Here is an 18,783-nt window from a genome sequence, read left to right as displayed (position 1 = left end):
AACACTTTAATAATATGAGCTTGCACCTGAGCTTGTTCAAAGCAAATGAGGTAAAAACTGAATACCTTCATATGCATGAGGTTCAATGTCTGACTTGGACCTTAAAGTTCTCTTCAGGGACATCTCATGCCTCAGGAGAGATAGAACTGCCAGCATGGGCATGCTTCTGAGGGCACCAGCACTGCTGCACGGCAGGAGCACAGTTTAGCCATTGCCTAACCAGTATGTTTAACAGGTATTTAGTGGAAGAGTGATAAAATGCAACATTATTGAATTAAACTCCCCATCTGTGCTGCTTGTTCCACTGCAGTTACTTCCCAGGCCTGCTTCTTCCCCATCCCAGGTACCTCTTCTGCACCCCTTCTCTCTGCCTGCCCAGCCCCAGGCACTGCCTCTCATGCTGTTAGACTAATCTCTCTTTTCAAGCTTCATAAACCCAATTGCTGCCTTTGGTCCCCTACTTAGGTGCTCTTCTTCCCTGCCATCTTTCCCTGCTGGGTTCCTGCCTCTACTGCTCCTTCACCCTGCTTGGTTTGCACAAAGCCTATCCCTGTTCCCTCCTGCATCCAGATCTACCCTCAGACATTTCCAGCCATTGCCCAAAAGTCTGGGAAGTCAAAGTTTTTCAGAGAGAAGCTAATTATAATTGTTTGCAGATGGATTAATGCAGGTTTTCTACCTCCATTTCTTGGTTACCCGAAAGTACTTTGGTAGGGAGATTAGAAAATGGTTTTCACTTACTGTGATCTTCACCAAAAAAAAAAGCAGCAGACTGAAGCCCCTGACCTAGAAAATACTTGCCCAACCCCAGTTAATTTTGCAGCATTACAGGCACCCAAAAGCACTGTTTTATAATGGTACTGTTTGTTACCATTATAAAATGTGTACCATTTATACACATGGTATATATGTGTACATACCATACATATACATGTGAATGGAAATAACCATTTCAGGTGGCTGACACCAGCCTGTGGGCTGGCCCTGGCTTCACAGCCCAGCAGCAGAGGTTTGCCATGGTGAATGTTTGTCACTGTAATTCCTCTACAAATTATCTGGAGCCAGGATTTTCTAAAGCGTTTAAGAGAACAGGATACATTCAGCCATCACTGGATTCTGAATTAAAATGGGATTTAAACGTCACTGCTTGAAAATCCAGGTTTTAAGATTGCAGATGGGTACTTCCTTTTAATAGTCTTTCTATTTAACCAGCACATAAATCTATGTGGCTGTACATTGAGGTGAAAATGATTTATATGATATTCATACTTGAATTCTTCATAATCTTTTCCTGTGCTTTCTGGTGCTTCATACCAAACAAGCATTTAATGCAAAAGAAAATGCTCTAGCCCTTTATATAAATCTAAAACTTTTAATATATATTTATAGTGAGACCCAGGTATCATGGCTGTCACACTGACACAAGATTGCCTCTAGAGAAAGAAAGAGACAGGTTAACCAGAGACTAACTTTTATTGTGCATTTTTTATGCAACAGAACAAATGGAACTGGAGGTATGTAGTAAAACCAATATTCAAATTAGAATTAACACCTGAAATAGTAAACTGTAGGTAACAAATGTCTTTATAATTAAAAATATTGACTGTTTAAAAAATTCTCTAAGATTTTATATTCTTTAAAAGAAATGTGTGTTGCCACATAGAAAACAATTCACACATCCTATAGAAATTGTCACAAAAACCTTACTAGTCTATATTACACTATGCACTTTTTCTTTTGTACAATATCTGATAAAGGTCTATCCCTAACCTGTACTTACTCTACACAGTACAATCATCATAAGAAAGTATTCATAGAATTAACTACACCATAACAATAAAAATATCAGGATTAATGTTTTTTTAATCACAGTTTCTCCACAAATATTTGTCATAGAAAATATAGCGAAGGCATGTTGGCACAGATGGGCGTGCGGTGCTGCTACACAAAGTTTGAGAGAAGGCAGATACATAAATGACAGTAAGATTAAAGCCTATGGAAGGATAAGACAAGCATCTCTGTCCTCCTGGGACTTCCTGGATTGACATGATAGATAGCAGTTTCCTTCTGTTGCTGGGAAGGGATGTGCTGGCTTATAAAGCACACTGCCTAAATATGGATATCTCCCTCTGCAAGGGCTTATGTGCTATCTATTATTTCAGGTCCCATATCTAACATATTGCAGATATTTAGATGCTTCAATGTGTATGAATTTATAACACCTAATGAACAAATTAACTGGAATAAGTTGTTGTGCAAGGTTTGGGATTTTTAAAATGAAATGTGTGGGTCAAGTGGCCACAATGGCAATTGAAAACAGACAACTGACGAAAGTTTTTATACTCTGTTATTTTAAAACAAAACGTGAACAAAAAAATGAGCTGGTGTCTGTTAATGCCTGTCTGTGACCATGATTCATGTCACTGGCCAGTGCACATAAGCAATTGAGGACAAAATTTTGTTCATAAAGAAAGGTCCGAATCTGCAAAGCCATTTCTACTGCCAAAGTGGCTTTCAGGATGAAAATATACTTTTGGTTATTTTGCACAATGAGAGTAGAGGATTGTGAGTGGCTCCAGGATGCTGCTACGCTTTTTACACTAAAAATAAAGCTAGGCTTACTAGTTATTTCAGCAAATCTTTCAGTTATTAAGTGAGAGGTCTGTCCAGTTCAGTAGTTCTGTTCTGTGACTGTTAAAAAGTGTTTATATCTTAAACATCATACAATTAAGCATCTGAAAGGAAACCATCACAATGTTTACGAAAATACAGCATGATACATATCGCTGTGGACAAATTTACAGTATAATGTTGACTCACACGTTCTGACATGTTTTACCAAATAGTTCTGGCATGTGTCACCACATTAAACATAGACCAGCAAGACTTACACCATCTGAGCAATGTAACATCTTCTATTATAGTTCTTTTTAAAAAAGTGTAAGTTCAACACCAAAAAGCTACTATAGGATATCTGTACTGTGACATTTCTATACACTGAATTTCTCCTCCAGAGGCCACCACGTGGTGTGACCGCTCCAAGAAAGTCACCTCCTGCCTGTAATGAAGGAATGCTGTACTAAACCCCTTGGTCTAGTGAGTGACTAAACTTCTAGTTGACTTTAAGAAAATAAATTAATTATATTGGGGCCAGTGAGTACCTTTCAACCCCCTTTCAAAAAAATCACCAAAATTAAAGTGAACTGAGAGGTATTGGACATTTGAGGGCCTAAAGCCCACAGGGACTGAGCAAGGTCCTCTCTATGGCAGTGCATGGTGAGCCCATGTCCAGAGATGCCCCATGGGCCAGGAGAGACCTGTCACAGCCACAGGCAGAGGGGGCAGAGGGCAAGGGGCTCCTGTGTGGGTGAGCTGAACTTGCAGAGACTGCCCCAGCCCTGCAGCCAGGCTGGGTCTCCAGGAGCACTGCACCCCAGAGAGCCCTTCCTGGTCTCTGAGGAAGGGACCAGTGCCTCCTGCCTTGCCTGGTGCAGGGGGAAGGGGAGGAGAAGGCAAAGGGAGCCATGAGTAGCTATGCTTGTGGCTTGCCCAAGGCGGTGGGGAAAGCTGGGGGTGTATGAGAGACGCGTTCAGGAGAGCCAACGCTGATGAGGTAGCACTAAGGATGGGCAAAAGTGAAGTGAGCTTTCTTCCCAAAAAACAGCTCCCTCTACCTGCCAGTGGGGAAATGTTGCCTCAGGAAGTGCTGGTTCAGGCTGTGGAGGATGCCAACACTGGCCTGAGTGAGCACACAAAGGTAAGGAGATGGAAACACCCTGATGTGGAAAGGAAAGGGCATCGTTTCTTTGGCATTGCATGTTTCTGGCATGGTTCAATTTAGAAGGACAAGGGACTCCTAAACATTTAAAATTAAACTTTTTTTGTGGATTAACTTTTGTTTTTAAAGCTAGTATCTGCTTCCAATGTTGTGCACCATTGCAAATTCTGCTCCAACAGCTCATTTCTTACAGCTCTCAGTCTGGATCTCATGTCTACCTACTACAGAACACTAAACCAGATTCTTCTAGCCCAACCCCTCCCTGAATGCAACATTGAGCAAAACCAGCACACTGCCTCACCTCTTTCAAGGAACGGATATAAAGCACAAATTAAAGTGAAAACAAGAAAAGGCAATTTAAAGCCTCTAAAGCTACACAATATGGCTGCAGAATAGGAACGGACAAAGGAAAATCTGTCTTCTGAAATGGCAATTTGTTTTTAGCAATCTTCTTTTAATAAAAACTGTCATGATCAACTCTAATCCTCTAGAAATCTAGATAAATATACTGTCTATCTGATATACAATGCAATTTTTATTTGTTAGAAATGCCTGTTATTGTTCTGGGTCTTTGAAGGATTCTGCTGTTGATGAGTGCTGCTGTTTTACTCAGGAAGCTTAATTTCCTGACAGAGTTGGCTAAGAAAGTCCCTGGATTTTCTGTCTTGTGTGGTACTTTAAGGTAGCATTCATAGTTATGTTCTTTTCTGTTAACAAATGGGAAACCACTCCTTTTTTTTTTGTTTTTTTGTTTTAAGTGTGCAGACTTGTACAAGTCTTCTAGTCAGGGAAAGCAAATAGCACCCAGCTGTTCTGAGTCTGGGCCTGGGATTGTTATCAATGGGCTGAAGAGATAGCAGCTGCTGTTTCTTTTTAAATGACCTTTCCTCTACAACTGGATGAAATGGACTGCACGTTCCCTTTGAGTGTGCTATGAAGGGTTTGGAAATAATAGGCACTGAGAAGTCCCATAAAGCAGGTCTTGAAATGGATTTCTTTCTGTTAACTGGGATATGGTAGGATGGAGAAGCTGAAATGTATGCAGTATGTGTTCAAACATGCTCTGGACTCCTAAATGACAGCAGGGTTAAGTATGTTTAACAAACAGTCTCTCCTAAATTAGGTGGTTGCTACTGCAGTACGATGTGTTTCTCAGTGCCATCAATCTCCAGATCCATCCTGCATACCCCTGTTGAAGACTTCATCCTGTGAGCCTGGGTGCTCAGTCCCCTCGTAGTAGGAGGTGCCGTTGTGCAGGAAGGTGCCCACGGCGCGGCCCTGGCGCGCGTGTCCCACGGCATCGCTGAACACCTTGTTGATCTGCTCCTCAGAGGGCATCCACCAGTCTGGGTTGGAGGTGCAGTGCATCCTAATGAACTCTGCAGGAAAACAGGCAAGCATTAAAAGCAACTTGTCTTTGCAGCATCTGGTATTGCCCAGGTGTCAAAAGCTCATGGGAAATAAGAAAGGAGGCATTGCTGCTCTGCTTAAGCAGAAGTAAAGCCTTATGGGGGATGCCATGATAATGCCACTTGGACCTATTTTATTTCTGCATAAGTGTGCTTCTCCACATGCAGTGTTACACCTGAGCTACCTAGGCGACTCATGGGACCTGGATATAAAATCCTTTCTTGTGGAAATACAAAGAACTAATTCGAAGTGAAGGCTGTGATTCAGCACGTGCAGTATGTGTGGAAGCTAACACGAACCAGGACACTTTTCATTAGAAACCTGTTGGTATCTATACCTCAAGGTGATTGCTGTTGGATCTTTCTGACCTCCCTCTGCTGGCTTCTTCAGCACCTGCAACCTGCAGGAGCCCCCAGCCTGCTGGAAAATGTCACTGCCATTATTTCAGTTTGGTGCTCCTGTCTGTTTGGGAGATCTTTCTTTTAAGTTCTGCTATTTTCATCTCCCTGTATTTTACACCTATTTTTTCAGAGACTAATTTGGCCTTAGAAATAGCTAAATGAGATCAGAGAGCTGATTTGGGGGAGCTTTGCAATAGTTTTCAATGCAGGAGAAAATGAATTGTACTGCATGCATTTTAGCTATTTAAATAGCTGCTGCTGCCACATACAGCTATTTGTATGTGATGATTACATTTTTTATAATTTATTTTTCACATTCTTTGACGTGCTATATGCTAGACTTGCAGAAGGTGCCCTGCCAAGTCTGGAGTTGTAACTGCTAGACATAGCTCAAATAGGTGTATTTGGACTTTTAAACAACTAAATATGATTTTAAATGTGAGGGCATCTTATTAGAGATACTGGATACAGTGTACCTCATACAGAAATGGAGCTGCTTATTTATTCTGTAACATTAGTTATTCCCTCATGCAGAATTGTGTGTCCCAGGATATTTTTAAATTCTATTTTCTACTGTTGACAAGCCAACAGCACAATAAGTGGCGTAAGGTAACTTCATTACTGTCACCACATCTCCAGACAGGGAATGCTGTGCTTTTACATGAGTTCCCGTGCCTGCAAGGTATTTCATCTGTTAGACAATTAGGATGTGATTTTTGCATACCTCCTCTAGCAGTGTGTCTGCAAAAGTGATAGCAATCTCTGTTTTAAATTCATTTCCCTGGAAATCCACACAGGCAACAGTAATTCCTACCTAGTTATGTTCACATGTTCCCCCACACTCATCTTTTTCTCAGAGAAATGGTTACCACGTAAAGAAGTAATGCTATAATTTAAGCATGCCAGAATGTTTTAAAACTGGTTCCAGACACCAGTCAGTTGTAGGAATATATTAAAAATGTTTATATATATTTAAACTCTGAGTGCAGACAGAGAACCAATTTGCACTCTCTGCTATGGTGGAAAGGCATAATTAGCTGGGTTGAGAATTAGTCAGACACTTGCTACCTTGGCTTGTAAATGAGTAGGAGCTAGTGGCCAACTCTCAGCACTGGAGAAAGTTGTCATGTTCCCACCTACACATGAAGGCCCAAGGGGAGAGCTGTCTACTCTGCTTTCTTAGCTGGTCATTACATACTGCATGTTTTGGCTTCCTCTTCAAGCTTCTGGTAATTAAAGAAATTACCCTTTCTCTTTCTCCCAAGGAGTGCTCCTCATGCTCTGTGTGTTCAGGACCTCAAAAAGAGAGTGGCCGCAAGCAAAATTCCATGTACAGGTGCATTTACTATTAGTCTTGGGAGGCAGGTGAGAGAAAGGGGAAGAAAAGGGTATCAACACTGTGTTTGTGCATAAATTATTAGGTGATACTTAAAGTAACTTAGTAAATGCTCAAGTGCTTGTTTCCAGCCTTCATTTTCCAGAAGAACTTCTGGGCCCCTGCTCTCTCTAGACCTCTGCAGCACAGTGTACAATGGATTTGCCCTCCAATTTAGCTCTGATAGAGTTCTGGTAGAGTCTCATACAGCAGCTTAAAAGATTATTTTGTAGTACAAAAAGTGCTCGTTTGCCTAATTTATCTGTATGTCAAATCTGAGTTCATTACCTGGTTACATCAATATTGTACCCTAACCTCAAGCCTTATCTACTTAGCCTTGTTGGATTCTTCTACCCTAAATGGGAAGAGGCCCACATATCTGATGTGTATAACCACTTTGGACTCCAGTTGGATAACTGAAGATATTTTTATCACTGACTGACCACAATATAGCTTTTTACATTGCATTGATTAGTACAACATTCTTGAGGTTAGTTCAACCAAAATTTCACGTATGTGCTAAAAAATACTATAAAGTTAACTATGAGTTAATTAAAGAAATAATAAGCATATGCATTTATACAATGCAGATGTTGAAACTAAAAACATATTTTTACTTTGGTTTTAAAAAGTCCTGTTTTATATGTTTTATTATAAAGCATGCTACCAGCCTTTTCAAACAATTTTAGGAAACCAAAGTACACAACATTCTTTTCAATCTGCTCTCTTTCTGTGCAATATCCTCACTCTCTAACATTGTAAAATGCTTGCAAAACTCCCCTCCCTTTTCAGGCCAAACATGGGGGAAAGTTGTTCCCTAACATTTTCAGGCAATGTTCCATCAGTATGCAAAAAAAAAGTTAAATTTTGGATAACACGCTTATGTATACTTTGTAATTAACCTGAAGATATTCTTGACCCTAGAAGATGTTTTCACACCTACTCTGAAACTCAGCTTCTAACTCTAATGATGCACTGTGTTCTTGTGCATCATATGCTTATTAGACATCAGACTGTAACTATTCCTTTGGTTAGTTTTGCTGTGTATTGCTGTTAACAAATTACCTAAGCTTATTATAAAAGAGTGTAATCACGAATGTCTGGTTTTGCTTCACTGCTTTTTAAAGTGTATTAGTGTCATGTGCCCTTGCATTTGGGTCTTCTCTTAAATAAGAGGCCTTGTTTTTTCCCATCAAAAACACCCCAAACACATATATTATACATACATACACACTTGTATGTATGTATGAAAAGAAAGTGGAGGGTTTCTGAGTGCTTGTCACCTGCCTGTGAAACCCCTTCTAGTTCAGCCAAAAATGCTTCTACTGAGGCAGAGCCAATGTGGTGAAATGAGATCACATATGGTGGACACTGAGCGAAAAGATGCAGTACCTCTGAGACATGTTACTTTAACTGGATCCAGAGGACGTCTTTCAGGACCTGTCTCTCCTGACTGCACTGACCTTTTCCTTTTCCCAAGGCCGCATGAGTACTTAAGCTCATCGGTTGTGAAAACAAATCTGATGAGATAGCGGAGGAGCCGTCGTCCGTCTTTCTTGGAAGAATTTACAGCCTCATCCCACTGTTTACTAGTGATGTAGACAGGGTAGTTGTTCAGCAACTGCTTACTCCCCTGAAAAAGAGAAATATTTCTGTTGCTTATTTTACAAGGCAAATAAGTGAAGATGTCAGTTGCAACAAAAGATATGTTTTTAACTATCCACGATACTGACAGTGAAACACAACCCAAAGGGAACACTTTGTTACTCTTACAGAGAATAAGTACTTCTAAAATTACATTTCCATTTTCTAGAACTCAGGTTGGGTGAGGTACAATGAATACATTTTGAGAGGTGTAGCTATTGCTAATTTCCACTTTCACCAGCAGGTTAAAAAGAGTTAAGAATCAGCAACTGGGCATACTATTTAAGTGCAATGTTTCTTCTTAATATGGTAAAATGCATAAAAAGGGTCTTTGAAGAGCCTGATCAAATGGATCACTTCATCAACAGCTGATAGTTTCCTTCAGAGGCGACTCTTTTGGTCTATTTTTATAATAAATTTATTACTTCTGTAGAACACACCTGAAACTTGACAGCAATTATGTTACTGTGAAAAATGTAAAGAAAATAAGTAAAGCAACTATGAAAACTAAAAGCTTCATTATTATTAATGAATGCTGTATTAACTCAAATTAAAGCTTTAAAGAAATGCCACTGTGTCAGCTGGAAAGAAATTTTGCTTTTAACCTTCATAATTTGTGTGCTTCAATATTCCAACATTAAATGAATGCTGTGGGACTAATTATGGGGATTCCTGTAATCCACACACATTTATAAGCCCTCTTAAGTCAATTGTATCTAAATTGTACTTAATTCTTGTTGCCCATAAAACGCTATAGTTCAGGATTACCCAATTAATGTAAGATGGTACCGTTAATATACTTGAAATAATTGAAGTACCCAGTAAAAACCCAAACCACACCCTCCTAGAGACTCCTTCACTTTTACAGCTGCACCTCTTCATCAAAACCCATAAACCTGATAGCCCAATTAGTGAACTCTTTGTGTAGCCCTGAGGTTTGACAGGAGCTTGCAGTGAGCTAGAGAAACCCAGGTCTGATGCTCAGGGAGGTGCTCAGCCACATGCCACACTTGTGGGCAAGTGCTGCAAAGTTCTCACTTCCAGGCCTTTGATATCTGAAAACTATTTTAAGGACTACCCTTGCCTTCTTTCACATATTTATTATAGCAACCTGGGAGACAGCTTGAGAGCATCTTTGAAGTTTTTCCTCAGGTGTTTGTTTTTAATTTTTTTGCGAGTTTGATAAAATATGGAAGACTGAATTTAGTGAAGACTGTGCTGAGATTATCATTAGATAATCTCTATGATCTAGAGTCACACCACCTCCCAGTGGGGTTAGCATCACTGAGGGCTCAGCCTGTGTGGCTGTCTGCTACTTGTTTGCCTTGCTATAAGCTGCTGGCAAAGACAGCTGTGGACAAGCCCAAAAAGCTGCAAAGAAAGCCAAAATATAAGGGAAGAGATGGGCTTTGTCTGTCTGAAGGGCCACTCCTCCCCAAACACCTCAACACTTCACTCCCCTGTAGCTGTAAATTCAAGCTTGTAACCCCTAAGAGAAAAACCCTTCACCTAGGGTCTAGCCCTGTTACATTTGTGGCTTTCTCTTTGCACTTCATTTTCTCCTCACATCACCGCAAACAGGTCAGGGTCAATTCCTGCCCCTCCACTCATGACACAGGCAGCTGCTTTAGTTTTTGCCCATACATGGGAAGCCTGAATGTCTGAAGAGCTCTGCCATGGAAGAACATTACAATCCACCCAGTCCAGCTCCCTGTCCTCTTCCAACACTGTGAAGGAGCTGGGGAAGGAAGAAGAGCAGAGGGGCAGCATGGAAAGCTCTTTGGAGGTAATATATTCTTATGCTGAAGTAGCTGTGACCACTCTGTCACAAGGGGAGCTGGCAGGAATACTCCCTTGGCTTGTTCCACTGCGTCAGAACAAAGGACCACGTGATCCTCATGCTGGTACTTAATTGTTTTTCAGCAGGTAGCTTCACATCCCTTTTATATAAAGTAAGTTATTTTCCTACCTTTAATTTCTGAAACCTATTTTTTTCCTATTAAAAAACCCTTTAGTGAAGCAATGACCATTCTTACTGATACCAGTGCATAGTATAAGCTGCAGGTGACTGTAGGTGCTGCCTTGCTTTTAAGCTCTGCCAGGCCTGGCTTATGCAATGCAAGCCCATAATGGCACAGGGTTAGGCTCCAGGCTTGCTCATGTGCATTAGGGACAGATGCTCATGGGTGGCTTTGCTAAGCAGCAAGCTATCCTAGAAGCTATTTTGTGTTTATACATATATAGCACTGATGAAAATAGGGTGCAGAAAGGCCCAACATCTAGATTTCGTGAGACCTCACCCTGCTATTAACTGAGGAGAGGGTAATAAATTTTGTGTAACTCCTCAGCCTCAATTTTATAACACTTCTCTCTTGTTCCCCCTGAAATGTTGGATATTTTTCCTCATTCTTCTCCAAGGCATGATATAGTGTTATGCTACTCTGTTAAACAATTACTGGATTCCTGCTACAGATACACTTTCATTGCTTTCTCAGAGAGTAAAGCACTCTGGGCAAAACATTCTCACTAAATATATGATGTGGTTTGGTGTGTCCAGCAGTCATTAAACTAAAACAAACATAAAAACTCCCAGAAATGAAATAAGCAGACTCTGAAGGAAGAACCAAAAATACAAACGTATTTCTGCTTGTATTTGTACATGATGAAATTTATGAATAAAAGATTAATATTTGTGCGTTTAATTGAATAAAAATTCTGTCACACTGTGACAAGCTATTTCTTGTGAGACATTACAGGACAGCCTCAGTTTTTACAGTACTTGAAAATTTTAGTTAAGCAAAAGAGCATTAAAAAAAGGAAAATGAATCCTTGGAATATACTTGAATGATAACAGCTAGTGATAAATATAAATATAAATATGTATATATTCATTTGCACAGGATAAAACTGAATGGAGGAGCAAAGTGATACACACTCTGAACTGCTGCATGTCATGTGCAGCCACTCTCAGTCATGTAGCTATAGCTGTCACCAGCTAGGCCTAGCCCAAATTCTACCCACAAATATGGTGTTTCTGAAGAAAGAGGAGAGAAAAACTACCCAAAGCAAGGCAAGCACACCTGGTGCTGATGGAGGGAGTTAGGTGCTGCTCAGTAAAGTAATTCTAGATTATGCTAATGATGTGTTTCCTCCATTTAGGGTATTACTGTACTTAACAATGACAGTTTTTAACCTGTTTTTGCTACTAAACACCTACTGATTTATTTGCCTGCATGTTTGTAATGAATTACCCAGCATAAAGAGATGCAGCTTAGTGTTTTCACTGTACACTACCTCGGTTGGGTGGTCTGTTGGCTGTGGTACCATGAGCTGGTTGTGATGCTGAAGTACAGTCTTCAAATAATCTAAAACCGTCTGGCAGGGCACTGCATGAAACAAATTGCAATTACTGTACATTAGCTATAAAGCACAAAATAGAACAACAACATTAATCAAGCAGTGTTCCTTAGTATCTCTGTTCTATCTCTGTGAGATTTACTTCAAATAGGAAATACTTCTTATTTTGATTTGTGAAGATATTTCATGTAATAAATGTACAAATATCGTATTGCCTATACTGAGATCTCTGAAATTACTTTTATTTTTCTGCCCACTAGTTTTCAAAGGGCCTTTTTTCCAAGTTTGGAAATATAATTACTCCAAATACAAATTAGGTCAGCAGTAATGAGAGTAAGAAAAAAAATATCTGTAAATACTGTAAAAATCCCAAACCATACAAAGGAGGAAACATTTACTGGACCTAAATAATGCATTGATTAACATGTAAATATGCTTAAATGTTTTTGAAACTACAGTCTGATTAAATATACTAAAGAGATTCAATGACCTGTATACTCCAATTTCTACTCCCTCCCTCCTCCCAAATTTATTATAAAACTAGGTGTTAGGCAAATTGCTTTATTTCTCTTTGCCCTCATCCTCCCCCCTTTCCATTCCCATCACTCTTATCCATTTCAGTAGTGGTACCAACATCCTATTCCCTTCTGTTGAGGTGATAGGTTAATTAGGGATGATTCAATTATGGGTCTCTCTTAAGCAGATGCTGCCACATCCCTGATTAACTCTGGAGTATTTTTGAAATACAGCTCTTTTCTCCTGAGCCTGAAACACCATAGGAGAATTAAACAGATATTAATCCAACATTACAACTGACTTGTGCAAGACTAAATAAGCATAGTTTTTAAGGTACCGTACGACTTTCACATTTTGAATGGGTTGTTTTTGTAAAGTATTCAGATTTAATCATAGCTTCAGCTCAAAACCCAGAAGAAGTACTTACATTCCTTTTTTTTTTAAATTACTATTTCTTGGCATTTTATTATTTCTTTTCTGAAAAAATGTGTTGTTTTGGGCTTTATCTTAAGCTGGCAGTCTGAAATATCTGAGAATGTCTGAAGGTAGGATTTATGGGTATTTTGCCCTCTTTCTTTGGCATTCACACCACACAGCTTACTGTGCCCCTGTCTAGGCAGACAGGGGGCAAAACAAAATTACTCTGTGCAAAACAGACCCTTTAGTGTAGGATAAGAGGAGTTACATCCAGCAGTCTGCACACAGAAGTCATGCAAAGTGTCTGATATGATGAATAAATTTCAAAGATATTGTACCCCATGTTGACTTCTCTGTAAAGACAACCCATCAGTGTATTTTTACCCCTGCTTCTGTTTTTTCACACAGTAAGTAATCTCACTGCAGGCTATCCAAGGATGTGTTTACCTATGTTCTTCCAAGGGTTTTGGGCACAATTGAGAAGACAACAGGAAATTACTTAACCTGTTGTGTCCCCAGCAGATGAAGTGCAGCTTTACTTGAACTCTATGCTACTGATAAAATGCCTTCTCATTACCACTGAGAAACATGAAAGTACTAAAAGCTGGCCAAAGCTTATAAAAACTTCTATCCTCATAAAAGCAGCAATGTTTTGAGCAGAACACTGTTTGATTTTTTTAAACCATTGTAGTGACTGAAGGATGCTGGTGACTTCTGACTTTAAAACCATGACACAGCACAGTTTGCTGTTGGTACAAACAACCTCAACCTTTCAAACACCAGGTGCTACTTGCAAATCCAGACTTCTTGGGCTGTCATATTAACTGAAGCCTAGAAGAAACCACAAAGAGGGCAGCACGAGGTGGAGAGTCAAAGCTTTGGTTTTGCTGCTGTGTCCCTCTTATGGCTCTGCAGATATTCTCTTTGCTGAGAACGGTTTCCTCCAAACCCTTCAGGAAATGTAGCTCTGTAAGAGCCTGGGGATCCCAGCTGAGAAGATGAATAATCATTTAAGTCTACTAGTTTATTTATTCTGTTTATCTTTGATGGGGTCTCTACAGGGTTAACAGGACCATAGCCCCATGGGCTGATACTCTGCATGCCTATGCAGGTATCCACTATCAGGACATCACCAACAGGGATTTGTTCTTATCTAAGTAGTGGGAGAGATACCAACATTGAGATAACACTTGTTATGATTTAGTAGAAAGCCTGTGGGGAGGCACTAATTTTCCTGCCCATTAGGGAAGAAGTTTCCACAGCCTTTACTTTCTGGAAGTGCCAGAGTCTCAGAATGGACACTGGAGATGGCAAAGTAGCCTGGCCTGCAGAGAATGAAAGAGCAAGGTCTTTGCAGGAGCTAAAGGGCAAGGAGAAGTGGGGCCTACAGGGAACCTGGTGTGCCAGGGAAGGCTGGTCTGGCTAAGATGTTAACCAGGACACATGCAGGAGGTGGCAGGTGTTTGCTGTCATTGATCCAAGTTTAAGACATTGTTGTTATTCTAGGTATTTGTATGTTGTAACAAGTGCTTATTCAGCACAGCTTGTCACAGCTTTCTCTGCAGAGAATCCTAATTTCTAATGAACAGTTGAACAGCGACTGTGGTGGGCATGCCCTGTGCCAATGACAAAATCCAGGCTATGATCTCTCAGCCCAAGCTGCCACACAGCACAGCAACTCCCTGGACTAAATCCTTCCTGCAACAGACAGCATCAGTGGGTAAAACACCATAGAACTCAAGCAGTCATCTCCCAGTGATGCAGTTTCTACCCACAGGTACATAAACCTTATTTCAAGTCTGCATTTTGTTTTCCTTCAAACTGGGGTTTACAAAATTTTTTGGAAAAGAAATGGAAAATGCCTGTTACTTGTTACATACTTAATGGACGTAAAGTAATTTCTCAATTTTTTCTTTGCTAAGCCCAACACTGACCTTCCAGAGGTGCTGGGCTCCCGCTAAAAAGCAGAGTCCCTACACCTCCTTACATCTCCTGTCTGACAGCTGATGGCCATGGGTCTTTTGGCCATGCTGTGCATCAATACCCAAGCAGAAAGTCACTGTGACTTCCCAAAGCCTTTCTCAGGGCACTGAAGGCACTCAGTGCCTTTCCCAGTGCATTTCCCAGGAGCTGAAACCAAGCAGAGCCATGTTCTCTGTGCCCTAATACACAGAGATCAGCCAGGTCTGACACCTCACATCCTCCTCTCTCACAGCTACCTCTGCACCTCTTGCAAGCTGTAAGCAATGACTGTGTGCTCATGGATTAAAGTATTAAAAACATGGGCTGTGAACAGTTTCACAAAAAAACATCCCTCCAGAAATTCAACTGCATCATGGCAGTTTCCCCAAATTTCCTGAATACAAATATATTTGTATTTTTAAATCCTGTTTTGTAATTTAATGTTATGTAACACCCTGAATATCTGCAATACTCATCAACCAAACTTTTCATCTCATCAAAACCATAATTTGGCAAGATGTAGCCTGGTACTAATGCCATTATTCTGGTTTAGCACTCTATTAATTGAAGCTGGCATCAGCTGTGCAATTAGTTTGTCTGGCTCAGTATCAGGCCAACGAAATCACCATCATCCAGGATATCTCATGTCTTTTTTTAAAAAATCAGATACTATTTCCATCTTTCAGTCTTCTGAAGCATCCAATATATTACAAAGCATAAAGAAAAGTTATGATCAGAATTGTGTTTTTCATGTTGGGTTTAGCTCCTGAAGTGAGCTGTCCAAACCTCCTAGTTTTGAAAACATCACGCTTTGGTAGCAGCTGCCTTGAGCCTCTGGTAGTAAGCTGATGTGCACTTAGAGATGAAAAGCTGTGGTGTGCAAGCAGCTCTTCAGAGTCCCAGCACTGGGAGGCAGCTGGGACAGGCACTGAGGCTGCAGTTCCACATGAAGCTGCTGATGAATGTATGGTAACACCCAGAATTACAATGGAAAGAGAAAATATTTCTACCTGCTTACCATCACCATTATATTGGTGTGACTGCATCATGCTACCCTTCACAAGTACCAGAAGAGAAATACTCAAGGAACAGTTCCATATTATTGATAAAATCTATTTCTGTCTGATAATGGTCCAACACTGTTGTTAGGATATCATATTTTTCCTTTATTTTGCCAGGGAAAAGAAGCCTTCTCTAGACAATGCTCCACATTTAATTTTAATCATTAATTTACCACTGACCTAACTGCTTTTTGCACATCACCATTAACTTCCCCTTGAATCCATTTGTTATGTTTCTAACTCTTCCTTTACTTTCCCTCTAAACTGGTTGGTTCTGTAACCAACATTATACTTTTCCTCCTAGATAGCCTTTTGGGGCCTTCAGTGACAGGTTTTTAATGTTTCCCAATTATCACCCACTCTATTTTTTTTCTTTTTAAACCTCTGCCTCTGATAATTGTTTCCAGTGTTATGAAGAGCCAAGAACATCCCTATTATTGGTTAGAGCTGGGTTTTTGCTCATTATAAATGTTACTGGGACACAATCACTTACACTGATATCTGTCAAAATGAGAACTCTCATTTATCCACCCAAAATCCACTGCAGCCTTCAGTGTAAAACATTCCAGAGCTGTTTACATTGCCAAAGCACAGCACTGTGAAGAGATGCTTGGGCTTGCTGTAAATGCGGCACGTCTCCAAGGTAAATAAAGTGTCTCTCCAATCTCTCCTGCAGCATCAGACAGTCCCAGTGAGATGGGATGGCTCACCCCAGTTTGGCTGTGTGTGTCTCTGCAGTGGCCTCAGCCCCATAAACAGACAGTAAGAAATCTGGTTATTCTGTAATTAATAAGATTTTGTGCTCTGTAGCTGACACTGGCTCGTATTCCTCTTGGTGCTCTGCAGAAGATGAATCCCTTAGCACTCGAGACCATTTACCTCTGACTCACCAGAGGGGAGGAAAATTGGGAAGGCTGTACATCTATACCCACACTGCTCAGGCCAGCAGCTGTTAGCTCAGACTGGCTCAGCACTGCACTGTGTCCTCCTTCACTTGACCTTGAGCGAGGCTTCTCTCCGAGTTCATTGCAGGGCATTTCTAAATTGATGCTCGACTGTCAAAAAGATGTAACAAATGATAGGGAACGTGCTGACGAACCACAGGGCTGTGTGAATTTCTTATAGCATTAATGGAGAAGCCTTTGCTGCCTGAGATTTGGACAAGTGTGCATGGCTTGGATTATTTTAGCTCATACGGTCATTTATTTCAATAGTCAGCTGAAAGCCAGCAAAAGCTGCATGGATGGTCCACGAAGACGAGTTTGTTTGGAGTGTGATGGGCTGGAAAAACAGCAAGAGGCAAGGAAAGATAGGGGAGGAACTGATTTCAGTGCTCAAGAGCCTGCAAACTTGGATATTTGTGACTGGATGGTAAAATAAAACCAGCACTCATTTGTAGCGAAAGCATAAAGCAGAAATCAAAAGAATTGACACAATGTGTAGGAGGGTGTTAGAGATTTCCTAAACTGACCTACATGCCAGCTGAAAACAGGGAAGGGAGAAAAATTCAAGCAAATATCCCATTACTTTAAAAATCCCTCTCAGCTGTGTTTTCCAGGCAAATAATTTAATTTCTATAAATCTGCATCTGAAAAGCCATTGTACTTTTAATTTTCTTTTGCAATAAATTTCTTCCAGCAAAAAGAATGTTCCCCTCCCATATGCCCCTGGGATATACACCTCTGCATAAACAACAGATTAAAAGAGATAAAACAAGGCAGTTGTGCATCTCATTTAAGTGATGCTGCCACATGCTCCTGTGGCTTTTATTTTTGTGCTCTCTCACTTTCCATCTACTCATTAGAAGGAGCCTCTTCTTGTGATCCCATTCAGCATTGAAGTCTTCCCTTTGGAAGGGACATCATCTGCAAACCCCTCTACTACACATTTCTACTGCTGGTAACTAACAGGGAAACCAGGAAGTCCCCTGTGAGAAGGGACAGCAGTTTGTGTCACTAAAAACCAAATGTTTACTTGCAAAGGCCAAACCAAAGCTGAGACCTGGGAGTTCACCCTTGACAGGCTGAACTGCAGCTCCCCACAAAACTCTAACCAGCTCTGGTTTCCCAAGTTGGCTGAGAAACCTGATCTCCCAAATTCTTGTGGGTTTGTATCCAGAAACACAGAGAAAACAGATAAAGCAAGCCCTGGTCTGCTGCAATTACATGTTTCAGTAAGTTCTTGTACTCAGGCTGCTTTAGCAAAGTAAGCTGTCACCCCCAGCAGCAAGCAAAGCTGCGCTACAAATTCAAAGGGGTTTTTGCACCAAACATTGGGTGACCATGCTCGAGGCTCTCTCTTCTCACTGTGACTTCACACTTTGAAGCTGAAGAGCAGAACGAGGCCACAGATCAGACCAAAACATCTGAACATCAAGGGAAACCAAAGAAGTGGTTAAATGTGAACATCAAGAAAAAGGACAAAAAAAAAAAGGACATGAAAAAGTGTTCATCATAACCCTTGATGGCTGCTTTATCTACACTGTGGCTGTGGTAGGCTCTCTGGAAACATGAGGCTCTGAAAGTATAAAGGAGACAGGATTTGTAGGGAAAAGTAATATCTTTTATTATATCACCCAATAGTCAGGAAGAAGAGTCAAGCTTTGGGCATACAAAACCTCCTGGAAAACTGGTCTGACTTTTCAATTACACTGATATTAACTTTACCTGCAAATCCCATTTTGCCTTGGCTACTTCCAGCCACCATGAATGCAGCCTCTATAGGTGACCAGGACTCAACATTTGAGGGGGTTTTCCTTCCCCATCCCTCTGCTATTTGCTGGAGTATTTTTTGCTGCTGGGCTAACAAAGTAAGAATAATCATTGTATTTGTCACACACTGCTTCATATACTTACTAAATCA

The 18,783-nt window shown here is 40.6% G+C and overlaps 1 protein-coding gene across 2 annotated transcripts in view; it reads right to left on the bottom strand.

Annotated features, from left to right (window-relative positions):
* Window positions 1–1,454: 1,454 nt before the first annotated feature.
* BEND4 (BEN domain containing 4) overlaps window positions 1,455–18,783 on the bottom strand; it is a 31,618-nt gene continuing 14,289 nt past the window's right edge. For both annotated transcript variants that reach the window (XM_066548476.1, XM_066548477.1), the window contains 3 exons: window positions 11,903–11,994; window positions 8,357–8,597; window positions 1,455–5,157 (listed from right to left, as the gene is read on the bottom strand). In XM_066548476.1, the coding sequence (XP_066404573.1) occupies window positions 4,940–5,157; window positions 8,357–8,597; window positions 11,903–11,994 (551 nt within the window). In that variant the 3' untranslated portion in view covers window positions 1,455–4,939. The remainder of the gene's footprint in view (window positions 5,158–8,356; window positions 8,598–11,902; window positions 11,995–18,783) is intronic.

The sequence above is a fragment of the Molothrus aeneus genome, chromosome 4 (genome assembly GCF_037042795.1).
Source record: "Molothrus aeneus isolate 106 chromosome 4, BPBGC_Maene_1.0, whole genome shotgun sequence".
Lineage (NCBI taxonomy): Eukaryota > Metazoa > Chordata > Aves > Passeriformes > Icteridae > Molothrus > Molothrus aeneus.
The sequence above is the reverse complement of the archived record's forward strand: the minus strand, read 5'-3'. Positions and strand labels throughout refer to the sequence as shown.